Source organism: Babylonia areolata, chromosome 15, assembly GCF_041734735.1.
Source record: "Babylonia areolata isolate BAREFJ2019XMU chromosome 15, ASM4173473v1, whole genome shotgun sequence".
NCBI classification, from domain to species: Eukaryota; Metazoa; Mollusca; class Gastropoda; order Neogastropoda; family Buccinidae; genus Babylonia; species Babylonia areolata.
Window position 1 is genome coordinate 13,242,995 of NC_134890.1, and position 27,578 is coordinate 13,270,572.

Sequence of the window (27,578 nt, forward strand, 5' to 3'; positions counted from 1 at the left end):
AATAATATGTTCTTTGCCTCTATCAACTGACCGATTTCTGCATGATGGAGTCTACACTGACGCAAGTGCTCCTAAATACCAACACACGAAAACACCAATTTTGCTGAATTCCTGGAGCCGAATTTGGGTCTGAAATGGGACGGACAGCATGTCCCACATTAGCATCCTAAATTCCTGAGCTGAAAAGTTTACACGGAACGATCGTTACATGAAGCGGTTGTCCGATTTCTTGCAAGTCGTACGGTTTCTAGTGCTGTGAAAACACTGTATGTGTGCGTCAGCATCCTTGACAAAACATTGCAATATAATGACACTGAAATACCAGTCCACGAAAACCTCGAATCCAATCAAAAACAAAATTTACAAACCAAGGGTGTGATTAAAACTCGCGTTCGCAGCACTGTCACCCGTGTTGTTTTTCACATTTTATGTCTGCTTATGCTGCAGAGAGTGCTTTTCCAACCAATCAATGAATGGTGTTATGTTGACGTCATAATACGCGCGTGGAGGTCAAAATCATATGTCATGATCGCTACCAACGGAGTTTGCATTGCTCATCACCATAGAAACGATTTTGTTCCCATCAATGTTGAGTAATTAGCTATTGTGTAATTTTTTAAACATAATAGAAATTGTTAATAACTCAAATTTAAACCAGGGTCTTTTTTTTTAATGTGTCAAAATGACTATGTGCGTCTTATATTCTTTCTCAGACAGTTCATTATTTCCACTGTATCAAGAAGTGTGTGTGTGTGTGTGTGTGTGTGTGTGTCACTGTGTAGGTGGAAGCATATGATGACACACCCGCAGCACAGCAGCAGTTTCTTTCGATTCACTTATACTTCGTTTTGAGACTCGCTTGCTTTATTTCGCCACTATGGCTCCGTCTCAGTCTGGTTTCAAGAGTCGCTTTTGACCGGGCACGGATATTTCCAGTCGACGGAAACAAATCATACCGGGCTGTCATAACTTGTTTCCGATTCGCCTACTTCGTTTTGCCGAGACTCAATTTGCTTTATTTCGCGATTTTGGCTCTCTCTATATAGTTTCGTTAGAAAAACGGGTACCGATGTCCGTCGGCAGAAACAAAATCGACTCGGAGCGGCTGTCACTGATTACTCAGTTGTGGAAGTTATTGCGGAATTCCGCCGTGTATATTGTTTTGAGTCCTTCTGATCAACTGCGATTGCTGTTTTGTCTTCTAGTGGATTTTAACCCTATCATTGACACTGACTCGGATGAACTCTATCATGGTATGATGCCGGACATACACAAACGCTGGAATCAGTCACTGGTCAGTGAACTTCGGCTCAGTCTAGTGGACCGGGACTCAGTGGGAGGCGGCAGGCCAGACTAGTAATTTTTTTCAGTTGTGAGACAATGCAGCACTATCATATCATATCATATCATATCAAGGCGTGCAGGCCTGACGAGGCCTTTTGCCCGCTTGATGTGGGGAAGAAAAAGAGAGTCCCCACATATGTCTGATGCATTTTTCAACATTGAGTGCGCAATGCTTGAAAAATCAATAAATATGTAAATGAGTTTTGTAATTTAAATTTTTCAAATGAATATCAAGATAATTTTTAAATGTATTCACTGTTCCTGCGGAAACAACATCTTGTGACAAATTGTTCCAAACATTTGTTACTCTGTTAGTAAAGAAATGTGCAAATCTGGAAGTTTTAACTGAAACTTTTAATAGTTTGTATGAATGGCCTCTTGTGGTACTGTTCTCATTCAATGTAAACAAAGAGTTTATGGTTCTGCTGTCATATAATCCATGTGTCATTTTATACATCTCTATTAAATCACCACGCAGTCTTCTATATTCTAAACTAGGTAACTTAAGTGCTTGCAACCTACTTTCATAGTCCATATCAGCAAAGCCAATGATTCTTTTAGTGAATCTTCGTTGAACATTTTCAATACTGTCTGTATGTTTCACTAAACCCGTATTCCAAACAACATTCCCATATTCTAAGACTGGCCTGACTAATGACTTAAATAATGGCACCATTATGTCTTTACTTTTACACTGTATGTTTCCAACTAGCATTCCGGTCAATCTATTGGCTTTTTTAATGGTTTCATTAATATGAACATCAAAAGAGAGACCAGAGTCAACAATGACTCCAAGATCTCTCTCCGATGAAGTCTCCTGCAAGTCCGTACCATTCATATAATACTTATAATGTGGATTATTTCTGCCTACGTGTAAAACTTTACATTTATTGTTATTAAATTTAATTTGCCATCTATCAGTCCAGTGTACTAAATTATCAATACTAACTTGTAATTTCAATCTACCGACATCAGAATCTACTTCCTCATAGATCTTTGTATCGTCTGCAAAGATTTTCACAAAACAGTCTAGTATGTCAGGCATGTCATTTATATAATATACAAAGAGTGTGGGCCCCAAGACACTGCCTTGGGGAACACCACTACTCACCTTAACAGGACACGATGACTCAGTCCCTACTGATACGTACTGTGTTCTCTCATCTAAGACATCTTTTATCCATTCCAACAATTTACCAGAAATACCGTACCCTTGCAATTTAGCAATTAATCTATTATGTGGAACTTTATCGAACGCCTTCTGTAAGTCCAGATAAATTACATCCATTGGTTTATTGTTTTCAAGTGACTGCATCCAGTCATGTACAGTATTCAACAACTGAGTCACACAGGATCTACCACTGGTAAAGCCAAACTGATAATCAGACAGTAAGTTGTTATCAATCAAATGTTTATTCAAAGTATCACGTATGAAACCTTCAAAAACTTTACATACAACCGATGTCAAACTTACTGGTCGATAGTTTCCAGGGTCTTGTTTGTTACCTTTCTTAAATATTGGTTTTACTTGTGCTACTTTCCATGCCTGTGGGATCTTACCATATGATACAGTCTTAACAAACAGAATCTTTAAGGGAATAGCTAAACTATTATGTAATTCTTTTAGCAAATAAGGGTGCATTCCATCAGGACCAGTGGATTTATTTACCTTTAACTGTGAAAGTTTGTCACTAATAATCTTTTCTGAAACTTCAACATAATCTGTTGAAGCCTTGCATTCTGACTCAAAAGAAGGAACATTGGTGACATCTTCCACTGTGAAAACACTAGAGAAAAACAAATTTAGGACCTCAGCCTTTTCTTTGTCATTGTTAGTTAAAGTTCCACCAGGTGTGCTTAAGTTCGGAATAATCTCCTTTGGTTTAGTTTGTGATGCAATATAATTAAACAGTCTCTTTGGGTCACTTTTAATGTTCTTTGCAATAGACATCTCTTTTTCCTTGGTAGCTTTTCGTAATGCCCTCTTAACCTGATTTCGAGCACGTGCATAAGCATTATAATTTTCAGTCGTCCTATACTTCTTATACCATCTGAAGGTCCTTCTTTTCAATCGTATCTTTTCCAAAACAAAAAATGGGACAGTCTTTTTGTAACTTTTGTTTCCAGTCCAAAACTCTTTAAATGGCACATACTTATCTTGTAATTCCTTCAATTTATCAGAAATGCAAGACCAACACTCATCCACAGATTTGAGTTCCAAAGTCTCTTTCCAATTAATGTCATCCAATGCATGCCTCATTGTCTCATAATCACCTCTATCATAAAAATAGCGTCTGCCTTTCGACTTACCAGGTAGTAGAATACCAGTATCAACTTCAAAAATAATGCTAGAGTGGTGACTTTTACCTATAGGGGGATAATATAAAACATTATAAACTAAGTCATCTCTGTTTGCTAAAACTAAATCCAAAATATTTGCTGTTTGATTACCACGAAAATGTGTTGGTTCCGTAACAAACTGTACCACAAAATTATCTTGCAATACTTCCAGAAATTTTGAAGCAGGGTGGTCTATGTGTTTGGTACACACTTCTTGTTCCCAATCAATATCTGGATAATTAAAATCACCCATCAACACTTTCTTACCTGTGCCTTCAAAAAACAGTGATACACATTTAATTAATTTCTTATTTTCTTCTAATGAACTACTGGGAGATCTATATGCAACTCCAACTTTTAATTCCTCATTATCAAGTGCAATGGAGCAGAAGACAGAGGGACTGAAGACTTCTTCCAGCTGTGTACTACGTACCACATTCAGATTCGACTTTGCAAACAAGCCTACCCCCCTCCCAGCCTCATTAGTATATAAAACATATCCATCAATTACAGGTTCCCATCCACAGTCAGGTCTCAGGGTCTTTGGCTTCAGTTCAGTAACTGCAATAATGTCAGGATTTAAATCCCAAGCCAAGGCATTCAGTTCTTGTTTTTTGTTTCCAATACTATCAGCGTTTAATAGTAAAAACTTCAGACCTTCAGGACTGTAACTCTCACCCCTTACATTACCATTACTCTTGTTGTTTGTATCTTTCAAATCTTTTTTATTTGCACTATTTACATTATTTACAGCATTTCTTTTGATATTCTTGAGTCAGTGCTCTGAGCTTGGTACCCCAGTGTTACCAGCTCTGTCCTTTTCATCCTGTCCGGGTTTGGGTCTGGGAATGATTTTACCATTTCTGATGATGACATCCAGTCCTTCCTCGTCCCTCTGTCTTTTCATCTCCATGTACAGTTTCTTGTCACCTTCTCTTTGTTTTTTGGTCTTATCTGGTACAATAACCATTTTGCGGAAAGACTGTTTCTCGTTATTTCTGAGGTGTTTTGATTTATTAAGGACCATCTCTTTGAAACTAACATCAGGGAAAATTATTTTGATTGGTCTGGGCTTCCTGGCAGAATTTTTCTCAGGCTTTCTTCCCAGACGCATGACCTTAAATTCTGCTAGTTTTGGTGCCACATCTGGACAAATCTCTTGGCACACTTCCTTCATAAGTGCCCCATCCGTTTCCCTTTCTTTTTCCCCTGTGAAATCATTTTCATCAACATTGAAAATGACCAAATTGTTCTTTCGCATGTCCCTTTCTTTCTCCTCTTCAAAATATTCTTGAATCTGAGCCTTAATTTGCTCATTGATGCTTCCTCCTGTACTCTGCAACATGCTCAGGATCATCTGATTCTGTGTCTGCAGAGTTTCAACAATTTTTATTAGTGTTGTGACCTTGGCTTCGGTTTGAGCCAGTTTATCACTGGGATCTGATCCCTGTGTCATTTCTTCCATACATTTGGGACAGTACCATTTTATGGCACTGTTTTTAGTCCTCTGGACGATACAATGATCGATTTCCCAACAACAGAATGCATTACCTAATTTTGTAAAGTTTGTCTGCTTTCGTAAACTTCTTTCGCAATAAATTTCCGTAACCCCGGGCCACTGCACTGAGGCGGTGGTGATTTCAGCTCGCGATTCTGTTGTTGAGGGTGCCGCACAGCAACGTTTTGGGCTTTCGCTAGATTGATGGAAGATCCTGTGTCTTCAAGTTGCACCATTGAGCAATATTGTTTAGTTGTTTCTGGACGGCTTTAGTTCTTTCCTGAGCATCTTTCGAAGTTTTGAAGACCCGGCAGGCCACTCATCCGCAAGAGTAAGCACCCGAGCTATTCCATTGTTGTTTAAGTCTGCAAGGCCCTTCGTGTAGACATTGTAGAGGGCAGGAGAGAGCGGAGACCCTTGTGGCAGTCCCATTGATAGTTTAGAAGGTGCAGACATCCAATCTCCGAGGCGTAGGACGACGGTTCTTTCCTGAAGCGCTGCTGCTATCCATCTCATTTGTCAGTGTCAAACTTACTCCATAGCCTACCTACGGTAGCAGCTCCATGAGGTGCGCAAACTAGACTTTATTGTAGGCATCTTCAAGGTCGATTGCTACTGCTAGCGTTTCTTCTTTTCTTTGAAATCCTTCATAGCAGATGCCTGACTAGCAACGCAACCCCGGCAACAGACTCAGTGAGGCGCGTCGCCGAAAATAAAACTAGAATGAATTAAGTCAGAATGTTTAATAGCGCTGATGAGGATACAAGCACACAACACGGCATTAATATTTTTAAACCGATAGATCGAAGCTCTGAGATGATGAGAACTATTTCAATACCCACCACCAGTCCAAATCTGCTTCAATCTGCTTCTTTGTGTTCCCAAATGGTTTAATTTTATATGGCACGATACTAGCTCGTTTCTGTTGTTTGCTTGAGATTTGATCGCGGAATTTTTGACGCAAGCGGGTGGAGCCTTCTTTGCTTGAGTCAGGCGGTTGATTATTTTCATTTTCATTTTATTTTCAAAAGTTTTCAGAGTGAGTAATCCATTGTTCTTTGCGGGCGTTTTACTTATTTACTTGGTTATATCTTATTTTTGTACAATCTGCAGAACTTAGATGTGGCAGGACTGGAGGTTCCACTGTGATCGTTTCGGTTCAGGACAGAAAGACACTGTTCTGAAACACACACACACACTCAGACACACACACACACACACACACACACACACACACACACACACACACACACACACACACAGAGCTAACCATGTAATTTGTAATTGCATGCTTCCATGAAAATGAAGTTATGTTACTTTGTTGAGTATCAAATGTTAAAAGTTCACACACACGCTCTCTCTCTCTCTCTCTCTCTCTCTCTCTCTCTCTCTCTCTCTCTCTCTCACACACACACACACACACACACACACACACACACACACACATACACACACACACACACACACGAAAACGAAGTTAAGTTACTTTGTTGAGTGACCTAATATGCCTATATAATATATAGAGTTTAAAGTTGTTCACCCAGCTGAGAAGGAATTTTGGAGACAGAGTATTATATGTAGGCATGGTGAATGAAGATTTAAAGTCTTCCACCAAGGATGATGATAAAGCATCCATTATCAGTGCTTCACATAATGATGTGCTTTGCAGCCATTTGTGTCTTGAGCTATAAAGTAAAAATTACCAATTCCTAAAAACTAAAAACTTTTTCTTTTAGTCAAGGATGATAGGATCAAGGATGGATAATCATAATGTTTCCTTAATTATAAACAGCATAATACTAATCAGGATCAGGGTCTAACTGTCTTAAAGATCCTTCCATTTTTGGAGCCTCTGTAAATTTTTCTCCAAAAGACCAATTTACAGACAATTAATACTGATACATGTGATAGATGTTTCTTTATATACATATTCTACATATATTTATATTCAGCATTTTCTTATCTGCTTTGCATCCATGTTTTGATGTAGTGAATGCTTTTTGTGTATGAAGTTCATGTGTGCACAATTTTAGATGGGTGTGGTCATGATGCCTCTTGTAAAATAGCTGTTGTTGCTTATTAGTGTACCATCTTGAAATAAGATTCTTACTTTAACTTTGACTCATTTGTGTGGGGGGAGATGCTTTTTCTAATTTTTTTATTGTGTATGTCACACATTGCTTACAAGTTACATTTAATGTAAATCACTGTGCTTTTAGATCAGTTTGACAAAAGAGCACCCAGTATGCATTATGTTGGTTTTTTTATTAAAAAAAAAAAAAATTTATGATGATTGTGAATTAACTGTGAAATAAAAGTAACCTCTTGCTTATGCACATTCTGGTAAAAGAAAATTTAACTTTCTGTAGAAAGTTGACTTGTACAGAGCTACCCTATCCTTTCTCCCCTGTTCACCACCTCCTTCCCCCTTTTTTTCTCCTGTTTCCATTAGTCATCGCTGATATTCTCCGTATCCCCCACCCTCTCACTGTTTGCAGTTACATCCTCCTTCCAAGAGTTTTGCAGATTTCCCCTTATCATCTGACTGTTGGATTGACTAATAAACATCTGACTGTTGGATTGACTAATGAAAAGCACTCAGATGATAGACAATGGGATCAGACAAGAAATAATGGTTCAAAAAGCAGCATCCATTCAGTCCTTTCAACGCATACAAAACACTCCTGCCTGACTTGTCCTCAGAAAGAAAAGATCTGAGCACATCACTCCTCTTTTCCATCATCTCCATTGGCTCCCTGTCTCACACAGAATAAAGTACAAGGTCAGCATGAGAATTATGTTATAAATGTATTTACAAATCTGCCCATTCCTATCTCTGTGGCTGCCTTCAACTCTGCACCCCATCTCACTCTCCACGATTGGCTTCAGATCCACTCTGTTTGCACATACCCAGATTCAAACACTTGACTGCTGGCCGCTGTTTTTCTTTTGTCTCTGGACCTTGCATTTGGAATGAACTTTCTCTTTCACTTCGTTGGGTCTCCTCACTCAGCTTTTTTCAATTCTGGCCTTAAAAACCACCTCTTTCCATGATAGATTCCCTCCCCTGCCTTTTCTTTGTCTTCAATTTCTCAAGTTTAGATTTAGGCATATGTGTCAATGTCTGGTGTGAAAGCACTTTGATTTGCCTCTGCACATGATTCAGCACTATATAAATACTTGTTGTTATTATTAATGTTATTAAGAAAGTAAGGAGGTGACAAAAGGTCTTGGAGATCGGCTGAGGTTTTTCAACTATGCACAGTGTAAGTACATGTAAATAGAAATCTACATTTGTGGAAGCAGATATGTACATAAGTGTCTGAGTAAGGAAATGTTGCACAGCGCATGTAAATGTGTGCAGAAATGATAGTAAAAAAAATATTGCACAGTATGCAAGTAGATGTATACAGAAAAAGAATAAAAGATTGTTGCACAGTGCAACTAGATACAGGTGTACAGAAATGTCTGAGTAAATAAATGTTGCACAGTGTAAGTATAGGCACAGAAATGTTTAGCATTTAGATATGTAATGGTGTTGCAGAAAAGTGTCTCACCTTGCCACTGACTGTTGTTCTTGAACTGGACCAGGTAAAATGGGAAAGCGCAGAAGCTCCCAAACACCATCAGAAAAAAGAAGATCCAAAATGCCAGCTTTGCCAGATGATCAGCTTCTGGCAGTTGCTGTGACAACACTGCGTCAGAGATTATCCCAGTCAGCGCTTCCTGCATGTATCCATGGTTACCAGAAAGAACGCAGGTGATCTACCTAAAAATCTTTCAGTTTTGCTACTGTTAATTTGCTTCATTTATGGTAATATGTTTTTAAACGTATGACAGTCAAGTTTTTTTTATTGATTGGGTGTTATCAGCGAAAAATTGTTCCATTTATTCACTTTAAGTCTGTTATGAAACTGTGGTGGGCTTTTTGTTTTTTGTGTGTGTTTTTGTTTTTTGTTTTTTTTTTGTTTTGGTTTGATTTTTTGTATAATGTATATGTGAGCATTGTGTGTTTTGGTGTGTTTATCTTGACTTAAAAAATAATTCTTTTCCCTTTCTGTATTACTGGCACTGCTTTGAAAAAAAATTTGAAAATTACATTAAATTCTTCTGCAGATCTTATATATTCATAATCTATAATTCTTTTTATTGTCTTCTAAGTTATTTCATCATCTGTTTTTTGTTTGTTTGTTTTTTCTTCTTTTTTTTGTTTTGTTTTTGTTTGTTTAGTTTACTTTTTGTTCTGTACTTGTTGCTTTGTTGTAGTTGTTTTTGTTTTTCTTCACCATCATTGTCTTTCTATTTTTGTTTTGCTCATATTCTTCCCTGTGTGTGTGTGTGTGTGTGTGTGTGTGTGTGTGGTGTTGGTGGTGGTGGTGGTGGTGGTGGTGCTGCTTGCTGCTGCTGCTGCTTGCTGCTGTTGTTGTTTTCAGGTATACATCTGAAATGACTTTTTTTCTTTCTTTTTTTGGGGGGATTAATTTTTCTATTTCATCTTTGGGTTTACAGTTTCAACATATTGTCACAAGAGGTCTTCTTGTTTATGATTTTACTCCATATTATCATACATTCATTCAGATATAATGTACAAAGAGGTTTTGGGTTGTTGTTTTTTTTTCTTTTGCTATCGCACACTTATGTACACATAGCCAGTGCTGCCTTCGGCAGACTCCATAAGAACGTTTGGAACAGGAGAGGCATCACCCTGGAGACAAAGCTCAAAGTATACAAGGCCATAGTTCTCACCACACTGCTCTGTGGATGTGAATCATGGACGGTCTACAAACGCCATGCCAAAAAGCTGAACCACTTCTACACCACCAGCCTCAGAAAACTTCTCGGCATAAAGTGGCAAGAGAAGATCCCTGACACAGAGGTGCTCACTTGTGCAAACTAGCCCAGCATCTACACCATCTTGATGCAGGCCCAGCTGCGCTGGGCAGGGCATGTAGTCCACATGCTAGACCACCGGCTCCCCAAGAAACTGCTGTACGGCGAACTCCAACATGGCAAGCGCTGCAATGGAGGCCAAAAGAAGCGCTTCAAAGACACTCTGAAAGCTTCTGTGAAGGCCTTCAACATCAGCCACGACACGTGGGAGCTGAATGCAATGGACAGACCAAAGTGGCGTTCAGCTGTCCACAAAGGCGCCAAATCCTGTGAGGCCAACAGAGTCGCTGCAGCAGAGCAACGCAGACAGGCCAGGAAAAGCAGTGCCAGCAAGTCCCCGACAGCTGCCACCATCCCCTGTCCACACTGTGTCAGAACCTTCCGGGCGCGGATTGGCCTGACCAGTCATCTGCACACCCACAGAGCCCAACCCACCCGCCCCCTGGGCCAGGATGACTAGATGGTCCTTGTCGATACCAACGGACGAACCACACATAAACTACATCAAAACATATATGAAGTCACACAAACTTATGACATAGATACATATATATATATACACACACGCAAGCTTGTGTAACATGTCTGCACATGGGAACAAGATTATTAGCACAAGGGATGAAAAATAAAAGAAAAAAAGAGGGGATGTTTTACATTTTTTTCACAAAGGAAAAGACTCATGAATTTGTTTTTTCTTCTTCTTTTTTTCTTTTTTTCAAATTTCTTTTTCTTTTTTGTCTGTTTTCTGTTTTTTGCTTTTATAAAATCAACAAGCATTCAGCTTAAAGCTGGGGAAAGTATTGTGTAACCATAGCTACATTAAGTTTTTTTCCCTCTGGTCCAGTTGACAGGATCTTTTTTTTTCTGTACCCTCATTTTAATATGGACTTGGGGTTTTTTTTCATTAGCCTTCTTCATTCTCCATTTTGTATTCAGCAACAATAGTCAGGCTTTATCTGGAGATTTTAATTTTCTCAGTCTCTTATGCAATGAACTTAAATTGTACAAACATTCTCACACACCAGTGTACATATTTAAGCAAATAAACTGAAAAGGTCTAAACTTTGTTTTTACAATTCTGTTTTAAATTTCAGGTATGTTGCTTTTCTGTTTTAGGGAGCTTTCTGATTTGGTTCAACGGACTTTGACGACAGGGGAAAGTAATTCTGTACTGGTCATAGGACACCGTGGTACAGGCAAATCTATGGTATGTTTTGTGTGTGTTTACGAGTATGTGTGTGCATGCATTGTGCTCTTCTGCAATGTGTATCCGTGTATTCTTTGTGGGTGTAGGTGCCGTGTGCTTGTGTGAGGGATGAATCAGGGGCAGCGTGAACAGTTGAGGCCTACGTGTTTAACAGTGTTCACCTTATGTGGAGTGTTTCATCCTTGTATGTTTAATTAAGGCCAGACACAGTTGTGAAATTTTGACCATAATCATGATTTGTGATTTTCGGTTTTTTTGCATAATTTGCTTCTTCAACATCTAATCTTTATAGTCCGTTTCACCTGGGTACTATATTTACTTAAATGAAGCTTTAAACAGCATCAACATATGTGATTTCTTGTGAGTACAAGCACATCTCTTTCTTTTCCTGTTTTCTCAGTTTTGTTTTGTCCTCGTAATACCATTTTTCAAAATGCTAATGCTCAAAAACTTTAAAAGATAGCATGTTCAAACTTAGTACTTTATTTCTTTATGTATTCATCTTTATTATAGTGCAGTGGTTTGTATAGTACTAGTAAAAGAATGAAGAATATACACTCATTTGAAAAAAATGATGTCAAGGAATTTATACTCATTTCAACAAAAAAAAGAAAAAAAAAGTGTTTATTCAAATTCCAGAATACCACTGCACTATAACAAAGAACAGATACAAATAAATCAAATAAAACAAACAGAAATAACATATCTATAAAGGTACCAAAGTTATAAGCTTTTAATTTGTTTGTTTGTCGGCCATTTTGGATTCGTTTCCATGGAAACCGTCACAACAAATTGCACAAAATTAGACATGTTTAGTCCATTATCTATGCATACCATGTCACAGAAAGCCATAAACTTCAAGTTTATTTCATACGTTTTTGTACTACCGTGTTTGGCCTTAAAATTTAATGTTTTTTCTCACACATGCCAGTGATTATTGATTGTTCTCTTGCAGCTGGTGGAAAATGTGCTGAAGGATGTTCAGGAGAAGAAGGAAACACAGCAGAGTGTGGTGATGGTCCGTCTGAATGGTAAGTGGTGGTAAACCATTTACAATCAGACACATAGTTTCATGGTAAGTGGTGGTAAACTTTTCAGACACATTGTTTCATGGTACGTGGTGGTAAACCATTCACAATCAAACACATTGTTTCTGGTAAACCATTCACAATCAGACACATTGTTTCATGGTAAGTGGTGGTAAACCATTCACATTCAGACACATTGTTTCATGGTAAGTGGTGGTAAACCATTCACAATCAGACACATTGTTTCATGGTAGGTGGTGGTTAGCCATTTACAATCAGACACATTGTTTCTTGGTAGGTGGTGGTTAGCCATTTACAATCAGACACATTGTTTCTTGGTAGGTGGTGGTTAGCCATTTACAATCAGACACATTGTTTCATGGTAGGTGGTGGTAAACCATTCACAATCAGACACATTGTTTCATGGTAAGTGGTGGTAAACTCTTCACAGACACATTGTTTCATGGTAAGTGGTGGTAAATTGTTTCATGGTAAGTGGTGGTAAACCATTCACAATCAGACACATAGTTTCATGGTAAGTGGTGGTAAACTTTTCAGACACATTGTTTCATGGTACATGGTGGTAAACCATTCACAATCAAACACATTGTTTCATGTAAGTGGTGATAAGCCATTTACAATCAGATTGTTTCATGGTAGGTGGTGGTAAACCATTCATAATCAGACATATTGTTTCATGGTAAGTAGTGGTTAACTATTCACAATCAGATACATTGTTTCATGGTAGGTGGTGGTAAACCATTCACATTCAGACACATTGTTTCATGGTAAGTGGTGGTAAACCATTCACAATCAGACACATTGTTTTATGGTAGGTGGTGGTAAACCATTCACAATCAGATACATTGTTTCATGGTAGGTGGTGGTAAACCATTCACATTCAGACACATTGTTTCATGGTAAGTGGTGGTAAACCATTCACAATCAGACACATTGTTTCATGTTGTAGGAAAATGCTGTGTTTGTACTATATGTGTGCATATATTTGCTGAGATTCATTATGATGCTAGTGTTTTGTGTTTTTGTGTGTGTGTGTGTGTGTGTGTGTGTGTGTGTGTGCTTCCATGTACATCTGTATATGCTTGGATCTTTTTATGTGACCTTCGAGGGTGATACGTGAAATGAGATTTGTGTGCAACATGTGAAGAGTGACATTGATTTTTGTTTTACAAAAAGAAAAAAAAAAAAAAAAGAAGGAAAAATCCTAACTGTCTATGATAAACACAATGCAATACTGCTTGTGTTAATTTTATGTATTAACCCATTCAACTCTGTTGAGTTTACAGCCTCGACAGGCTTCCATGCCATATTGTTGCGGGGAAAAAAACACAGAAAATATTGTTTTTTTTCTCCAAATTATTTTGTGTTTGTATTTTTTGTATTTCATTTCTTTTTATCATAACAGATTTCTCTGTGTGAAATTTGGGCTGCTCTCCCCAGGGAGAGCGCGTCACTACACTACAGCGCCACCCTTTTTTTTTGTATTTTTTTCCTGCGTGCAGTATTATTTGTTTTTCCTATCGAAGTGGATTTTTCTACAGAATTTTGCCAGGAACAACCCTTTTGTTGCCGTGGGTTCTTTTACGTGCACTAAGTGCATGCTGCATATGGGTCCTGGGTTTATCGTCTCGTCCAAATGACTAGCGTCCAGACCACCGCTCAAGGTCTAGTGGAGGGGGAGAAAATATTGGCGGCTGAGCCGTGATTCGAACCAGCGCACTCAGATTCTCTCACCTCCTAGGTGGACGCGTTACCCCTAGGCCATCACTCCACTCAAATTATGTTTGAACACATCCAGAAATACTGTAGAAGTTAGTTGATGTTTTTTTCTTTGTGGTTTATGCACATATATGTAGGATTGTGACACCAAAGCAGTAATCGGACGCATGGCTCAATGAGTTTATTAAAGACATTTTCTTCCTCAGGCCTGCTACAGACTGATGACAAAATCGCCTTGAAGGAAATGACCAGACAACTTCAGCTTGAAAATACTGTAGGGGACAGAGTGTTTGTGAGTACACATCATTGATCTTATCTTCAGACTGTGAGTATACCTCTTGCATGTGTGCCACAGTGAGTCTTTAGAGTGAGCATACAATATGCATGTGTGGTATGTCTGGGTGTTGGTTAGGGAATGGTTCATTAAGTTATTTCACTTTATGGGTAAAGTAGTAAAATGTTGGTTGTGTCATACATATAAAAGAAATAAGCTGCTTGTTTTTTTGTTGTTGGTATTTGTTTGTTTTTTTAGCTGCTGTTAAACAGTCAAGCGCATGCACACGCACACACACCCCCAGACACATGCACACTATAACCCAAACAACACGCCGCACCACAACTCAACCCAACACACTACAACCCAACACACACACACACACACACACACACACACACACACACACACACACAGAATCATTGCTCTTTCTCTGCTGCATTAATTGACTAACCTCACTACTTCAGTATGCCTGATCAGCAGGTGCCTGTGGTTGTCAGTTTGACTGCAACAGTCAGTGACAGCTGGCTACATGATTGGTAGCCATCATATCCATCATATGCTTCACCTTTTGATTTCTGCATTGATGGACTGAATCTGGCTGGGGGAAACTCCACAATAGTCCAAACAGATTATATCAAGTCAGCCACATACAGGCCATTGATGAAAATTTGTTGGCAGCTATAGAAATATTTCATTACATATATTTCATCTTTATTGACAAAATAATGAAGTGTATATGATTATACTAACAGTTGCATTCTTGACAAGATGTAATAAGGCTCATGTAATTGCATGGAGTCAAGTTTTGGGCAGAATTACTATTATGGATAAAATAATCTGCTCTTTTGAAAAATTATATTAAAAAAAGAAGAAATAAACACTTAAGCACAGTATTGTGGTCTGCTCAAATCGATGATGATAATGATGATGCGTAGTAAAGTAAGATGAACCATAGTGTTACTACATTAAATTTCAGGGGAGGTAGGGTGTGGGCGGTGGATACAACCAGATAAAACATTTTTTTCAAGTGGAGAAAGTATATAAAAACTAGACACTTTTGAGAAGAAGCATCTCACATTTCAGACCACAGGTCTGTCTTCAGGGACTGTGTTAACTGGTTTTCAGTTTCCAGTTAAAATTGTCCATGAAGACACACCTATGGTCTGAAACATTGGGCATTTCTTTTTTTTCTTTTTCTTTTTTTTTTTTTTTTTGCTGCCCCATCATCTGCACCGTTTCAGTGGCATTACTCCCACACCGCTCATTTAGATTCCCCCCATACACGGCCACACCCGGGTTCGTCCGTCGCAGTTCCAGTGTCGGCAGTCCACAGGGAACCATCGATGTTAGGTCGCCTGGAGGCCCTGCACTGCTGCTGAGTCACTTCGGTGGTGTTCAGTGGTGCCTGTTCTGTTTTAACGTACTTAGGACACCACCTACTAAGCCCCCTACTAACGACAATAATAGCTTAGTCGCGTAGCCAGACTGAGTGAGCGTCCCTCCCAGAGTGGAGACGGGCATTTCTTTTTTCAAAGTGAGTCTTGTTTTAAAAGCTACAGGGTTTTTTTGTTGGTTTTTCTTTTTACTTTTTTATAAACATTCACCATTTGCAAATTTTGTTAGACTTGGCAGTCATCAATCATGTTGTCAGATCTTTTCAAGCATTCACAGTGGAATCCTTTGGAATATTGTTCTGATGTAATGATATTGGGGCTGTTTGTTTCAGGGCTCATTTGCAGAAAATTTGCAGTTTTTACTTGAAGCATTGAGAAGTGGTAAGCATTTTGTATGAGTGTTTGGTGTGCTGCATTGTGTGGCGTTTGTGTGTGAATGTGCGTTTGTGTATTGCATTTGTTTTTGTGTTTTTTTAGTTGGGTGATGTAAAGCGTGTGTGATATGTAGCCCAGTTTAAGGTTTACCCTTTATCATAGAACACACTGCAGTATTCTTTTTCTTTTAATAGAACAAAAAGTTCGGCAATGCAGTGACTTGACCTTAAATGAATGGTTAAGTTATGAATGTGTGTGTGTGTGTGTGTGTAAATCTGTTGATTTGAAACAATATATTTTTTTTACTAGGATCTATGTGCTATGTTAAGTGTGGAGAAAACTTCAAACATGTTTTCATCACAGACTGTTTACTGTAAGACATACCCAAAATGCATGCAAATCCATTTATTGGTTAAAAAATGACAGCCTTTTTTCTTTATCCACACTGCTACATTGTTGTGCACCATTTTGACCTTTTTGGTCATTTCAAGTCTTAATAACTTGTGTATTTTTCTTTGGAGCAGCCCAGAAAAAATAGAGTAAGAATATATATAGAAATTATATGAACAGTATGCATTAATATGATATGCACTGTTCATTCGCATGTACCATTGGGTCAAATTTCCTGTATCATGGAATGTCCACCCTGTCCAGTTCGTAAGGTTTGACATTTTTGAAGATTCATTATTTGTGAAAGGAAAGAACAAAAGATAACAGGTTAAAAATGTTTCCTGTCTATATGCTGCAGATGCAGATTGCATGCTGGAAGTTTCAGATCTGTAGAATGTATTTTCTCCTTGTGGTCGGGACTTCAAGATGGCTTTTTATTCAGTGAACGGACAAATGAAATAAACTTTAAAATGCCATGTCTCTGGAACTAATTAAGATATCTGCAAAATTCTTTTTGCTGTTTGCTTTTTTTTTCTTTTTTTTTTAAGTTCTAATTAGTAACTGCAGTTTAAAGTTCTGTGTGTCTGATTTTTTTTTTTTTTTTTTTTAACCTGACAAGTCAGTGCTATATTTTGTCCTGCTGTGTAAGGGTGTACATGATTATTTGTTACAGGGGACCACGAGAGCAAAGCCATAGTGCTGACACTGGAGGAGTTTGACATGTTTGCTCAGCACCGCGGCCAGACACTGCTCTACAACCTGTTTGATGTCTGCCAGTCGGCACAGACTCCCATCTGTGTCATTGGCATCACCTGCCGATTTGTGAGTTGGTCTCTGTGGCTAATTTGTGAGATTGTGTGCCTGTGGCTGTTTTTTTAGTTGGTTTCTGTGGCTGATTTGTGAGATTGTGTGCCTGTGGCTGTTTTTTTTTAGTTGGTTTCTGTGGCTGATTTGTGAGATTGTGTGCCTGTGGCTGTTTTTTTAGTTGGTCTCTGTCGCTGATTTGTGAGATTGTGTGCCTGTGGCTGTTTTTTTAGTTGGTCTTTGGGGCTGATATGTGAGATTGTGTGCCTGTGGCTGTTTTTTTAGTTGGTCTCTGTGGCTAATTTGTGAGATTGTGTGCCTGTGGCTGTTTTTTTAGTTGGTCTCTGTGGCTAATTTGTGAGATAGTGTGCCTGTGGCTGTTTTTTTAGTTGGTCTCTGTGGCTGATTTGTGAGATTGAGTGCCTGTGGCTGTTTTTTTAGTTGGTCTTTGTGGCTGATTTGTGAGATTGTGTGCCTGTGGCTGTTTTTTTAGTTGGTTTCTGTGGTTGATTTGTGAGATTGTGTGCCTGTGGCTGTTTTTTTTAGTTGGTTTCTGTGGCTGATTTGTGAGATTGTGTGCCTGTGGCTGTTTTTTTAGTTGGTTTCTGTGGCTGATTTGTGAGATTGTGTGCCTGTGGCTGTTTTTTTAGTTGGTCTCTGTGGCTGATTTGTGAGATTGTGTGCCTGTGGCTGTTTTTTTTAGTTGGTCTCTGTCGCTGATTTGTGATTTGGTCTCTGTGGCCGATCTGTGATTAATGTCTGTGCCTGTGACCAGATTATGAGTTGATCTCTGTGGTCCAATTATGAATGGGGTCTCTGTGCCCGATTTGTGAGTTTGTGAGCCTGTGGTCTATTTGTGAGTTTGTCTCTGTGCTTATTGCCGATTTGTGAGTTTGTCTCTGTGTCCAATTCATGACCTTGCTTGTGGCCGATTTGTGAGTTGGTCTTTGTGGCCGATTTGTGAGTTTGTGTGCCCGTGGCCAATTTGTGAGTTGGGTTTTGTGGCCGATTTGTGAGTTTGTCTCTGTGGCCTAATTTGTAAGTTGTTCACTGTGGCTGATTTGTGAGTTAGTCTCTGGCCAATTTGTGAGGTGTTCTCTATTGCTGCTTTGTGAGTTAGTCTCTGTGGCTTATTCATGAGTTTGTGTGCCTGTGGCTGATTTGTGAGCTGGTCTCTGTGGCTGATTCGTGAGTTGATTTCTGTGGCGGATTTGTGAGTTTGGTCTTTGTGGCCTATTAATGAGTTGGTCTCTGTGGCTGATTTGTGAGTTGGTCTCTGTGGTCAATTTGTGAGTTGGTCTCTGTGGCCGATTTGTGAGTTTGTGTGCCTGTGGCTGATTTGTGAGTTGGTCTGTGTGGCCGGTTTGAGTGAGACTGACTGCCATGGTGGAGACTGTCACAACGTCCTAATGACAGTCACCATGAGTTTGACAACACTGAAGGCACAAACTCACCACAGCCTCTGAATAAGTAAATTGTGCACACACACATGCACGTACACACACACACACACACACACACACACACACACACACACACACAGAGTGTTATTTTCAGTTACCTGCGCGCGCGCGCACACACACACACACACACACACACACTCAGTGTTATTTTCAGTTACCTGCGCGCGCGCGCACACACACACACACACACACACACACACACACACACACACACACAGTGTTATTTCAGTAACCTGTGTTTTGTTTTTTCAGGATGTGGTGGAGCTACTGGAGAAGAGAGTCAAGTCTCGCTTTTCCCATCGTCAGATTTACCTGTTTGACAACATGACCTTGAAAGACTACATTTCCCTCTGTGTCGCTTACCTTAGTCTGGATGACTGTTTTCCTGATTCAAACTTCGTTCACACTTGGAACTTGCACATACAGGTTGGTTAACTCACTCAGTACGGCCAGTCCTCTCTTCTCCTCTACACGGACCCCTCGGATGTCCAGTGGGTGTCTGAATGACCCAACCTTTAGCATTCCGTCGTCAGAATTGTGGTATTCTTTGTCAACATTCACGTCTTCAGTATAAGAGCCTTCCGCTTGCAATATTTTGATGATGGTAATTGGGGTGAAACGCTGTTAACGTCGTCTCTTTCGCCGTTCGTAAGGAGAGAGTTAAACTTAAAGCCATGTGACTAACTCCTAGACTGCTGTTTTCAGTTTTTGCTGATTGCTGTTATTTGTCTTTCAGCTCACTTTACTTAGTTTATCAGATCGTTTTCTTTTCAGTCGCCAAAGACGTGGAACAAGCTCCCTGATAACCTCCATCATTCTGATTTCCTCGCATCTTTTAAATTTCGTCTCAAAACATACCTTTTCCCTCAGCAGTAAGTTCAATTGTGGCAGGTCCACTTCCTTTGCGTTAGCTGTACTTGACTATGTTAACTACATGCATGTATATGAATGTGTATTGTTTGCGCGTGCGTTTATGTAAGTTTGTGCCTGCCTATGTGTGCGTATGTGTTAGGGTAGCTGTTAGATACACATGTATTGTTAAAATGTAGGTACGCAGTGTGCGTGTGTCTAGTCACATTTTGGTGTGTGTGTATGTAACATAGGTGTAATGTTTTATGTTAACAAAGCGTTTTTGTAAAGCACCTAGAGCAGATTTCTGGATAGTGTGCTATATAAGTATCCGTTATTATTATTATTATTATTATTATTAGATAGAGTTTGGGGGTAATTTTCAAGGAATTAGTTTAGTCTCATGCCAGACTTTTTTTTTTTTTTACTGATAATTTTTTTTTTAGAGGGTAAAAGATTGCAGCACTTGTGTATATATTGCAGCCTTTTATTCTCTAATATATGTGTGTATAATGTGAGCCATTGTGTACACATGTGTTTTCATTTCTATGGAATGGTTAAAAATTATGATTGTGGACATAAGTGCCCAAGAATACCATCAGGGGATTTGTTTTCCCCAGCTCCACTAAGTCAGGTGCATTTACACATATTTGATTTAAAGAATTGGACAAGTTGGTTGCTTGCTGTAGATATAAAAAAAGAAGACCATCTATCGATCTTAATACACTGAAATATTTTGGTAACCAGTGGGCAAGCAGATCTCATTTCTTAATATGAGAACGATCTGTAGTTGTAACTGAGCTGGTTAGAAATATTTTTCAGTTGCTGTTTTGAAAAATAAAGCATGTGTGCTGGAATTGTGTGCTCAAATTATTTAATGACTGCAGCATGACTTTATAGAACTGTATAGAATTTGGTGCTCTTGATGTCCAGTGTGAATCAGCATGGCAGATTTTTTTTTTTTTTTTTTTTTTATATTGTGGCACACTTTTGTGCTGCTCGTGTAACATCTGGTATTCTTTTTGAAAGAAGACCCTTGTTGCAAACTTATGGTATAATTCAGTTTGGGTGTTGTTGTTTTTTTGTTGTTGTTTTTTTTGTTTTTTGTTTTTCAGTGGGCAAAGGTTCTGAAGAAAATAGTTAACATGCATGTATATCTATGGATACAGTTGCTTATGTCTAGAGTGTGCATGTGTACAGGCATGTTTTTGGTGTTTTTTTGTTTCTTTTATTTTTGTTTTTTTTTTTTTTTAGCAGGGAGGCAATAATGGGAAACAGGAAGAGAGAAAAGCTGGATTGTAAAAAAAAGAGTTTGTCATTATAATTTCTTTGGAGGGGCCGTGGCGGAATCAGTCAGCCATTATACTTCTGATCCCAAGTTCACCAGTGATCAGGATTGGAGATTACATTTCCGCATGGTACTGTGTCCGTGGGAAAGGCACTTTACTTTAATATTCCTCACTTCACCCAGGTACCAGACTTTTGGCCAGGAAGGTTAAAACAGCAGAGGAAGAGAATTAGGTTTTACTTTTATGTCCTGAGCCCTGAATATGAATTCACTGTCCCAGTGGCTGTAAATGGGTGTGGGACCTTTAACTCTACACCTTATTCATTTTGATAGGAGCTCATGAAGGCTGTGGGACCTTTAACTCTACACCTTATTCATTTTGATAGGACCTTTAACTCTACACCTTATTCATTTTGATAGGAGCTGATGAAGGATGTTGGACCTTTAACTCTGCACCTTATTCATTTTGATAGGAGCTGATGAAGGCTATGGGGACCTTTAACTCTGCACCTTATTCATTTTGATAGGAGCTGATGAAGGCTGTTGGACCTTTAACTCTGCACCTTATTCATTTTGATAGGAGCTGATGAAGGTTGTGGGACCTTTAACTCTGCACCTTATTCATTTTGATAGGAGCTGATGAAGGCTGTGGGACCTTTAACTCTGCACCTTATTCATTTTGATAGGAGCTGATGAAGGTTGTGGGACCTTTAACTCTGCACCTTATTCATTTTGATAGGAGCTGATGAAGGTTGTGGGACCTAAAAAGTCACCTTTAACTCTGCACCTTATTCATTTTGATAGGAGCTGATGAAGGTTGTGGGACCTAAAAAGTCACCTTTAACTCTGCACCTTATTCATTTTGATAGGAGCTGATGAAAACTGTGGGACCTTTAACTCTACACCTTATTCATTTTGATAGGAGCTGATGAAGGTTGTGGGACCTTTAACTCTGCACCTTATTCATTTTGATAGGAGCTGATGAAGGTTGTGGGACCTTTAACTCTACACCTTATTCATTTTGATAGGAGCTGATGGAACAGGAAACAGTGAGAAAAGTGATTAGCCGACAGTTCAGCCTCACCACCCAGGTCAGGGACCTCATTTTACTGCTGGTGAGTGGTGTGTGTGTTTGTGTGTGTGTACATGCCTGCGTCTGTGTGTGTGTGTGTGCATGTCTGCGTCTGTGTGTGTGTGTGTGTGTATGTGTGTGTGTGTGTGTGTATGTGTGTGTGTGTGTGTGTGTGTGTGTGTATGTGTGTGTGTATGTGTGTGTGTGTGTGTGTGTGTGTGTGTGTGTGTGCATGCATGTGTGTGTGTGTGAAACAAAACTTGGCTTTCCAGTTGTAGGGGGGCGAGGGGGGGGTGGGGGAAAACTGGTCAGTTCAGAGATGAACTAAGGGGATTTGAGGGAGACTGTTATTGCGTGGTTTTTGACTGTATGTTTATTGTCGTCCGCAGACGTCAGTCATCTGTTGCCTGAGTCCAGATCACCCTGTGATCACGGTGCCGGACTTTGTGGAAGCCTTTCAGATCAAGTCCACTGACTGCAAGTCTTCCATGATGCATGGTAGGTGCTCTGGGTGCCTGTGTTCTGTGTGTCGGTAGGTGTGTTCTGGTTGTCTGTGTTTTGTGTGTCTGTAGGTGTGTTCTGGTTGTCTGTGTTTTGTGTGTCTGTAGGTGTGTTCTGGTTGTCTATGTTTTGTGTGTCTGTAGGTGTGTTCTGGTTGTCTGTGTTTTGTGTGTCTGTAGGTGTGTTCTGGTTGTCTGTGTTTTGTGTGTCTGTAGGTGTGTTCTGGTTGTCTATATTTGGTGTGTCTGTAGGTGTGTTCTGGTTGTCTGTGTTTTGTGTGTCTGTAGGTGTGTTCTGGTTGTCTGTGTTTTGTGTGTCTGTAGGTGTGTTCTGGTTGTCTGTGTTTTGTGTGTCTGTAGGTGTGTTCTGAATGTTTGTGTTTTGTGTGTCTGTAGGTGTGTTCTGGTTGTCTGTGTTTTGTGTGTCTGTAGGTGTGTTCTGGTTGTCTGTGTTTTGTGTGTCTGTAGGTGTGTTCTGGTTGTCTATGTTTGTGTGTCTGTAGGTGTGTTCTGGTTGTCTGTGTTTTGTGTGTCTGTAGGTGTGTTCTGGTTGTCTGTGTTTTGTGTATCTGTAGGTATGTTCTGGTTGTCTGTGTTTTGCATGTCTGTAGGTGTGTTCTGGTTGTCTGTGTTTTGTGTGTCTGTAGGTGTGTTCTGGTTGTCTATGTTTTGTGTGTCTGTAGGTGTGTTCTGGTTGTCTATGTTTTGTGTGTCTGTAGGTGTGTTCTGGTTGTCTGTGTTTTGTGTGTCTGTAGGTGTGTTCTGGTTGTCTGTGTTTTGTGTGTCTGTAGGTGTGTTCTGGTTGTCTGTGTTTTGTGTGTCTGTAGGTGTGTTCTAGTTGTCTATGTTTTGTGTGTCTGTGTGTGCCTTCTGGTTGTCTATGTTTTGTGTGTCTGTAGGTGTGTTCTGGTTGTCTGTGTTTTGTGTGTCTGTAGGTGTGTTCTGGTTGTCTGTGTTTTGTGTGTCTGTAGGTGTGTTCTGGTTGTCTGTCTATGTTTTGTGTGTCTGTAGGTGTGTTCTGGTTGTCTGTGTTTTGTGTGTCTGTAGGTGTGTTCTGGTTGTCTATGTTTTGTGTGTCTGTAGGTGTGTTCTGGTTTTCTGTGTTTTGTGTGTCTGTAGGTGTGTTCTGGTTGTCTGTGTTTTGTGTGTCTGTAGGTGTGTTCTGATTGTCTATGTTTTGTGTGTCTGTAGGTGTGTTCTGGTTGTCTGTGTTTTGTGTGTCTGTAGGTATATTTTGGTTGTCTGTCTATGTTTTATGTGTTTGTAGGTGTGTTCTAGTTGTCTGTCTCTGTTTTGTGTTCTAATTTATTGTTAATGAAAAATTATGTGTTGATGTGCAGTTGCATGATTGCTGGGTTGGGCTTATTTCTAGTTTTTAACATTTTGTTTGTATGGTGTGTGGTGTGTGTAGTATACATATATATATATATGTTAGTATATGTATATATGTATATTTATATATAGATAGATGGATAGATATAGATTTTTTTTTAATATAACTTTTCAGTGCCCCCAGGAGGCACATGAAATACATTTCTTGCCTTGCCTTTCCCTTGTCAAGTGTTAACTCTGCTCTGTGTCGGTGTGGGTGTGTCTGTATGTGCATGTGTCTATGTGTGTGTGGTGTGTGTGTTTCTGTCAGGTGTATCCATTCTGGAGCTGTGTCTGATCATTGCCATGAAACACCTCTCTGAGATTTATGATGGCGAGCCCTTCAACTTTGAAATGGTCTACAGTGGTGAGTGATGATCTCTGTGGGTGATGCTTTGTGGGGTTTGGGGCCTTGAACGCAGCAGTTCTTTCTTCTTCTTCTTCTGCGTTCACTCGTATGCACATGAGTGGGCTTTTACGTGTATGACTGTTTTTACCCCGCCATGTAGGCAGCCATACTCCGTTTTCGGGGGTGTGCATGCTGGGTATGTTCTTGTTTCCATAACCCACCGAACGCTGACATGGATTACAGGATCTTTAACGTGCGTATTTGATCTTCTGCTTGCATATACACATGAAGGGGGTTCAGGCACTGGCAGGTCGGCACATATGTTGACCTGGGAGATCGTAAAAATCTCCACCCTTTACCCACCAGGCGCCGTCACCGTGATTCGAACCCTGGGACCCTCAGATTGACAGTCCAACGCTTTAACCACTCGGCTATTGTGCCCGTCGAACGCAGCAGTGAAGAGCCACATTCATGTGCACTGTGATTGTAGTGTATTGCATTGCCAACTCAAGAATGAAATCAGTTTTATAACCATCTCCAGAATCAAATCAGTTTGATTAGCATCTCCGGAATTAAATCAGCTGTATCATCGCAGGCCCAGTGCCATCTTTAGAATTACATCAGTTGTATTACCATCTTCAAAACTGCATCACTTGTATTTCCATTTTCAAAATTAGGTGTGGTGATATCACATAACATGAATGTCTTTGAATAGAGGAAGTCAGGTTTTAATACATTTCTAATTTACATTTTATTTCTTTCTTTTTAATTCTGTTTAAACTGATTGAAAGTAATATAGGTCAAGTACAATAAGATGTTTCCAGTTGACTTTTTTTTTTTCTTTTTGTTTCTTTCTTTTCTTTTCTATTGCAAATATTCACCATGCCAAATTATGTTGAACTTGTTTGCAAAATCAGAAGTGTTGGGTCAAACAAGACATTTGGAAAGTAGCAGAGATTTGTTACAAAATTAGGTGGACGAATTTCTCTTGGACCACACACACACAGGCACTTAGGAAGAAGCAAAGATGATGAGCAAAAAAAAAAAAAAAAAAAATCATTTTTGTAAAAAAATAGAAAGAAAAAGACCCTCCTGTTTTCAGGAAAACTGAGATAGAAAAAAAAAAAAGGTGGGTAGTAGTTTGCACAGGACAGGAATCAGACCCCTGCCGGAGTCTGCACTAGTGGGTCACGGTAAGTATGTTACTTAAATGTAATTTTAGGAAGAAAATTTACTTTTCTGCTGATGGGTTGACAAATAGTGTTTTTGTTGATGTTGTTGACAGAATATCTCAAGTTTGCCAAGCGACGTTCCTCAGTCCAGGTGTTTGATAAAGCAGTTGTACTGAAGGTGAGAAAACGATTTCTTTTTGAGCTCCTGTACGCTTCTGGTGAGTGTGGAGTGGTGGCCTTGTGGTAACACTTCTGCCTAGGAAGGGAGAAATTTCAAAATCTGACTGCAAGAGATTGAATCCTACACTCGTCAGTATTTTCTGTATTTCTCATTAAATGGCAGCGTAAAAATGGTCGTACATGTAAAAGTCCACTCATACATACAATTGAATGTGGGAATTGCAGCCCACAAATGCAGAATATTCTGGGGGGGGGGGGTTTGTTAAAGGGAAATCATACTTTTTTGTCATATGGGATGACTGGATTATATCAAGTCCATCCTTATTTTGTTGTGTCTGCAGTGTTTTATATGTTTTGCTTTGTTTGTTCTTGTCCGTTAATTATTCTGTGCTGATCGCTTGGTCTTGCATGTTTGTGTGTTTTGTTTTGTGGCTTTTCTCTTTATGTTTTCGGTCTTTGTTGTCCATCAGGTTTGTTGCCTTTTGTGTTTGTTTTCCTAGCTTCATCTTCAAATCTGTAGCTTGTTTGGGATTTTTGTGTGTTTTTTTGTTGTGGTTTGTTTGTTTATTCTTCCATCATGCTGGTCATCTTCATCTTGGGTTGTTCCTGGCAAAATTCTGTAGAAAAATCCACTTCGATTGGAAAAACAAAAACAAACAACAAAAAAATGCATGCAGAAAAACATACAAAAAAATGGGTGGCGCTGTAGTATAGTGACGCTCTCTCGCTGGGGAGAGCAGCCCGAATTTCACAAAGAGAAATCAGTTGTGATAAAAAGAAATACAAATCATCTTCCATGGTTGTCATTGAATGTCCTCTTCTCATCAGTACTGCATTCTTACCTGTCATTATTATTCTGTTTATTTGTATGAGTGTGTGTGTGCATGACTGAAACATGATTGAATGAAACAGGAAATGAATGGCAGCTGTCAGTTTGTTCTACCAAGTGCAAATGACACCGTGTTTGTAAAGCGCTTAGAGCTTGGTCTCAGACCGAGGATAGGTGCTATTATAAGTATCCATATCAATCAATCAGTCATTTCTGTTTCTGTTCCACAAGGCGTTTGAACATCTGCTGTCACTGGAACTGCTCAGACCCATGGACGGGGGACAGAGTCGGGTGCAGAAAGAGTACCGTCTGATGACCTTGCTCCTCCACCCCACCCAGATTCTGGACACGCTGCAGAAATACCCCAACTGCCCCACTGAGATCAAACACTGGGCTTCCAGCTCTTTGGCGTAGTGTGTTGTGTACAGCTGTTAGCCGTAACAGTGAAAGGGACATTAGGAAAATGGAATATATGTGTATATGTATTCTGTAAGAATGAATGTATGTGTGCGTGTGTGTGTGTGTGTGTGTGTCCAAGGATGTTTTGGGACAGTGCATGTCTTGAGAGAGTATGTCTGTGCGTTTTTGCAAGTGATGAAGGATTTTATTCAAATCATTCTCTGAATAAAATCTGTGATCAGTACGCCAGCTTAATATGAATATGCACAGAAGGTACTGCTGCTTTTCTTTTACAGACAAGGGACCACTTGGGAGAATGTATATAGTGTAAAGCTCCACACTGAGTGTAAAACACAATAGCCTTTCTGTGCCTTGAGTCATACTTTTAAGTCTGATGTTTTAGATAAGTGAGATCCATTATTTAAAGAAAATAATCCCCACAGAACATTCAGACTGATGTCACATGGCAGGATTTTGCTGTTCATGGTAGATGTGTACATCGGTGTCACTTCCATACAAAGCAGTTTATGAACAGAAAATGAAAAAAATGACTGCTATTGATCAGTGTCTGTATGTGTTCTTTTTTGTGACCAGAAATTTAAAAAAAATGTTAAACAGCAACCTGACTGTTAACATTTTCTGTTGCTCATAATTGTTTAGTGTCCTTCCCAGCATCATAATTAGATTGTGTGTAAGAAACACTGACTGACTGACTGAAACCATTTATTGTCAGATTAACTTTTTGTTGTACTGACATTTTAGCCATTTGAATGAATGGGCCAACTGAGCAACAGAAAGAAAATCAAATTTGAGGAAAAA

The 27,578-nt window shown here is 39.4% G+C and overlaps 2 protein-coding genes across 4 annotated transcripts in view; one reads left to right on the forward strand and one right to left on the reverse strand.

Annotated features, from left to right (window-relative positions):
- LOC143290187 (protein lifeguard 2-like) overlaps positions 1 to 467 on the reverse strand; it is a 33,869-nt gene extending 33,402 nt beyond the window's left edge. Inside the window, exon 1 of the mRNA XM_076599502.1 lies at positions 369 to 467. The gene's annotated coding sequence lies outside the window, so the exon portion shown is untranslated. The remainder of the gene's footprint in view (positions 1 to 368) is intronic.
- On the forward strand, positions 29 to 27,441 carry LOC143290185 (origin recognition complex subunit 4-like). 3 transcript variants are annotated; one of them, XM_076599501.1, is made up of 13 exons: positions 29 to 127; positions 8,774 to 8,942; positions 11,189 to 11,279; positions 12,235 to 12,310; positions 14,254 to 14,339; positions 16,051 to 16,099; positions 17,157 to 17,305; positions 19,003 to 19,176; positions 21,916 to 22,002; positions 22,349 to 22,457; positions 24,102 to 24,197; positions 25,465 to 25,529; positions 26,592 to 27,441. In XM_076599501.1, exons 2-13 carry the CDS (start codon positions 8,779 to 8,781, stop codon positions 26,772 to 26,774), a joined length of 1,329 nt encoding a protein of 442 aa, XP_076455616.1. In that variant the 5' UTR covers positions 29 to 127; positions 8,774 to 8,778; the 3' UTR covers positions 26,775 to 27,441. The 3 variants fall into 3 exon arrangements, with proteins under 3 accessions (XP_076455616.1, XP_076455614.1, XP_076455615.1); XM_076599499.1 differs by lacking the exon at positions 29 to 127 and adding an exon at positions 468 to 593; XM_076599500.1 differs by lacking the exon at positions 29 to 127 and adding an exon at positions 5,727 to 6,221.
- The last annotated feature ends 137 nt before the right edge of the window (positions 27,442 to 27,578 follow it).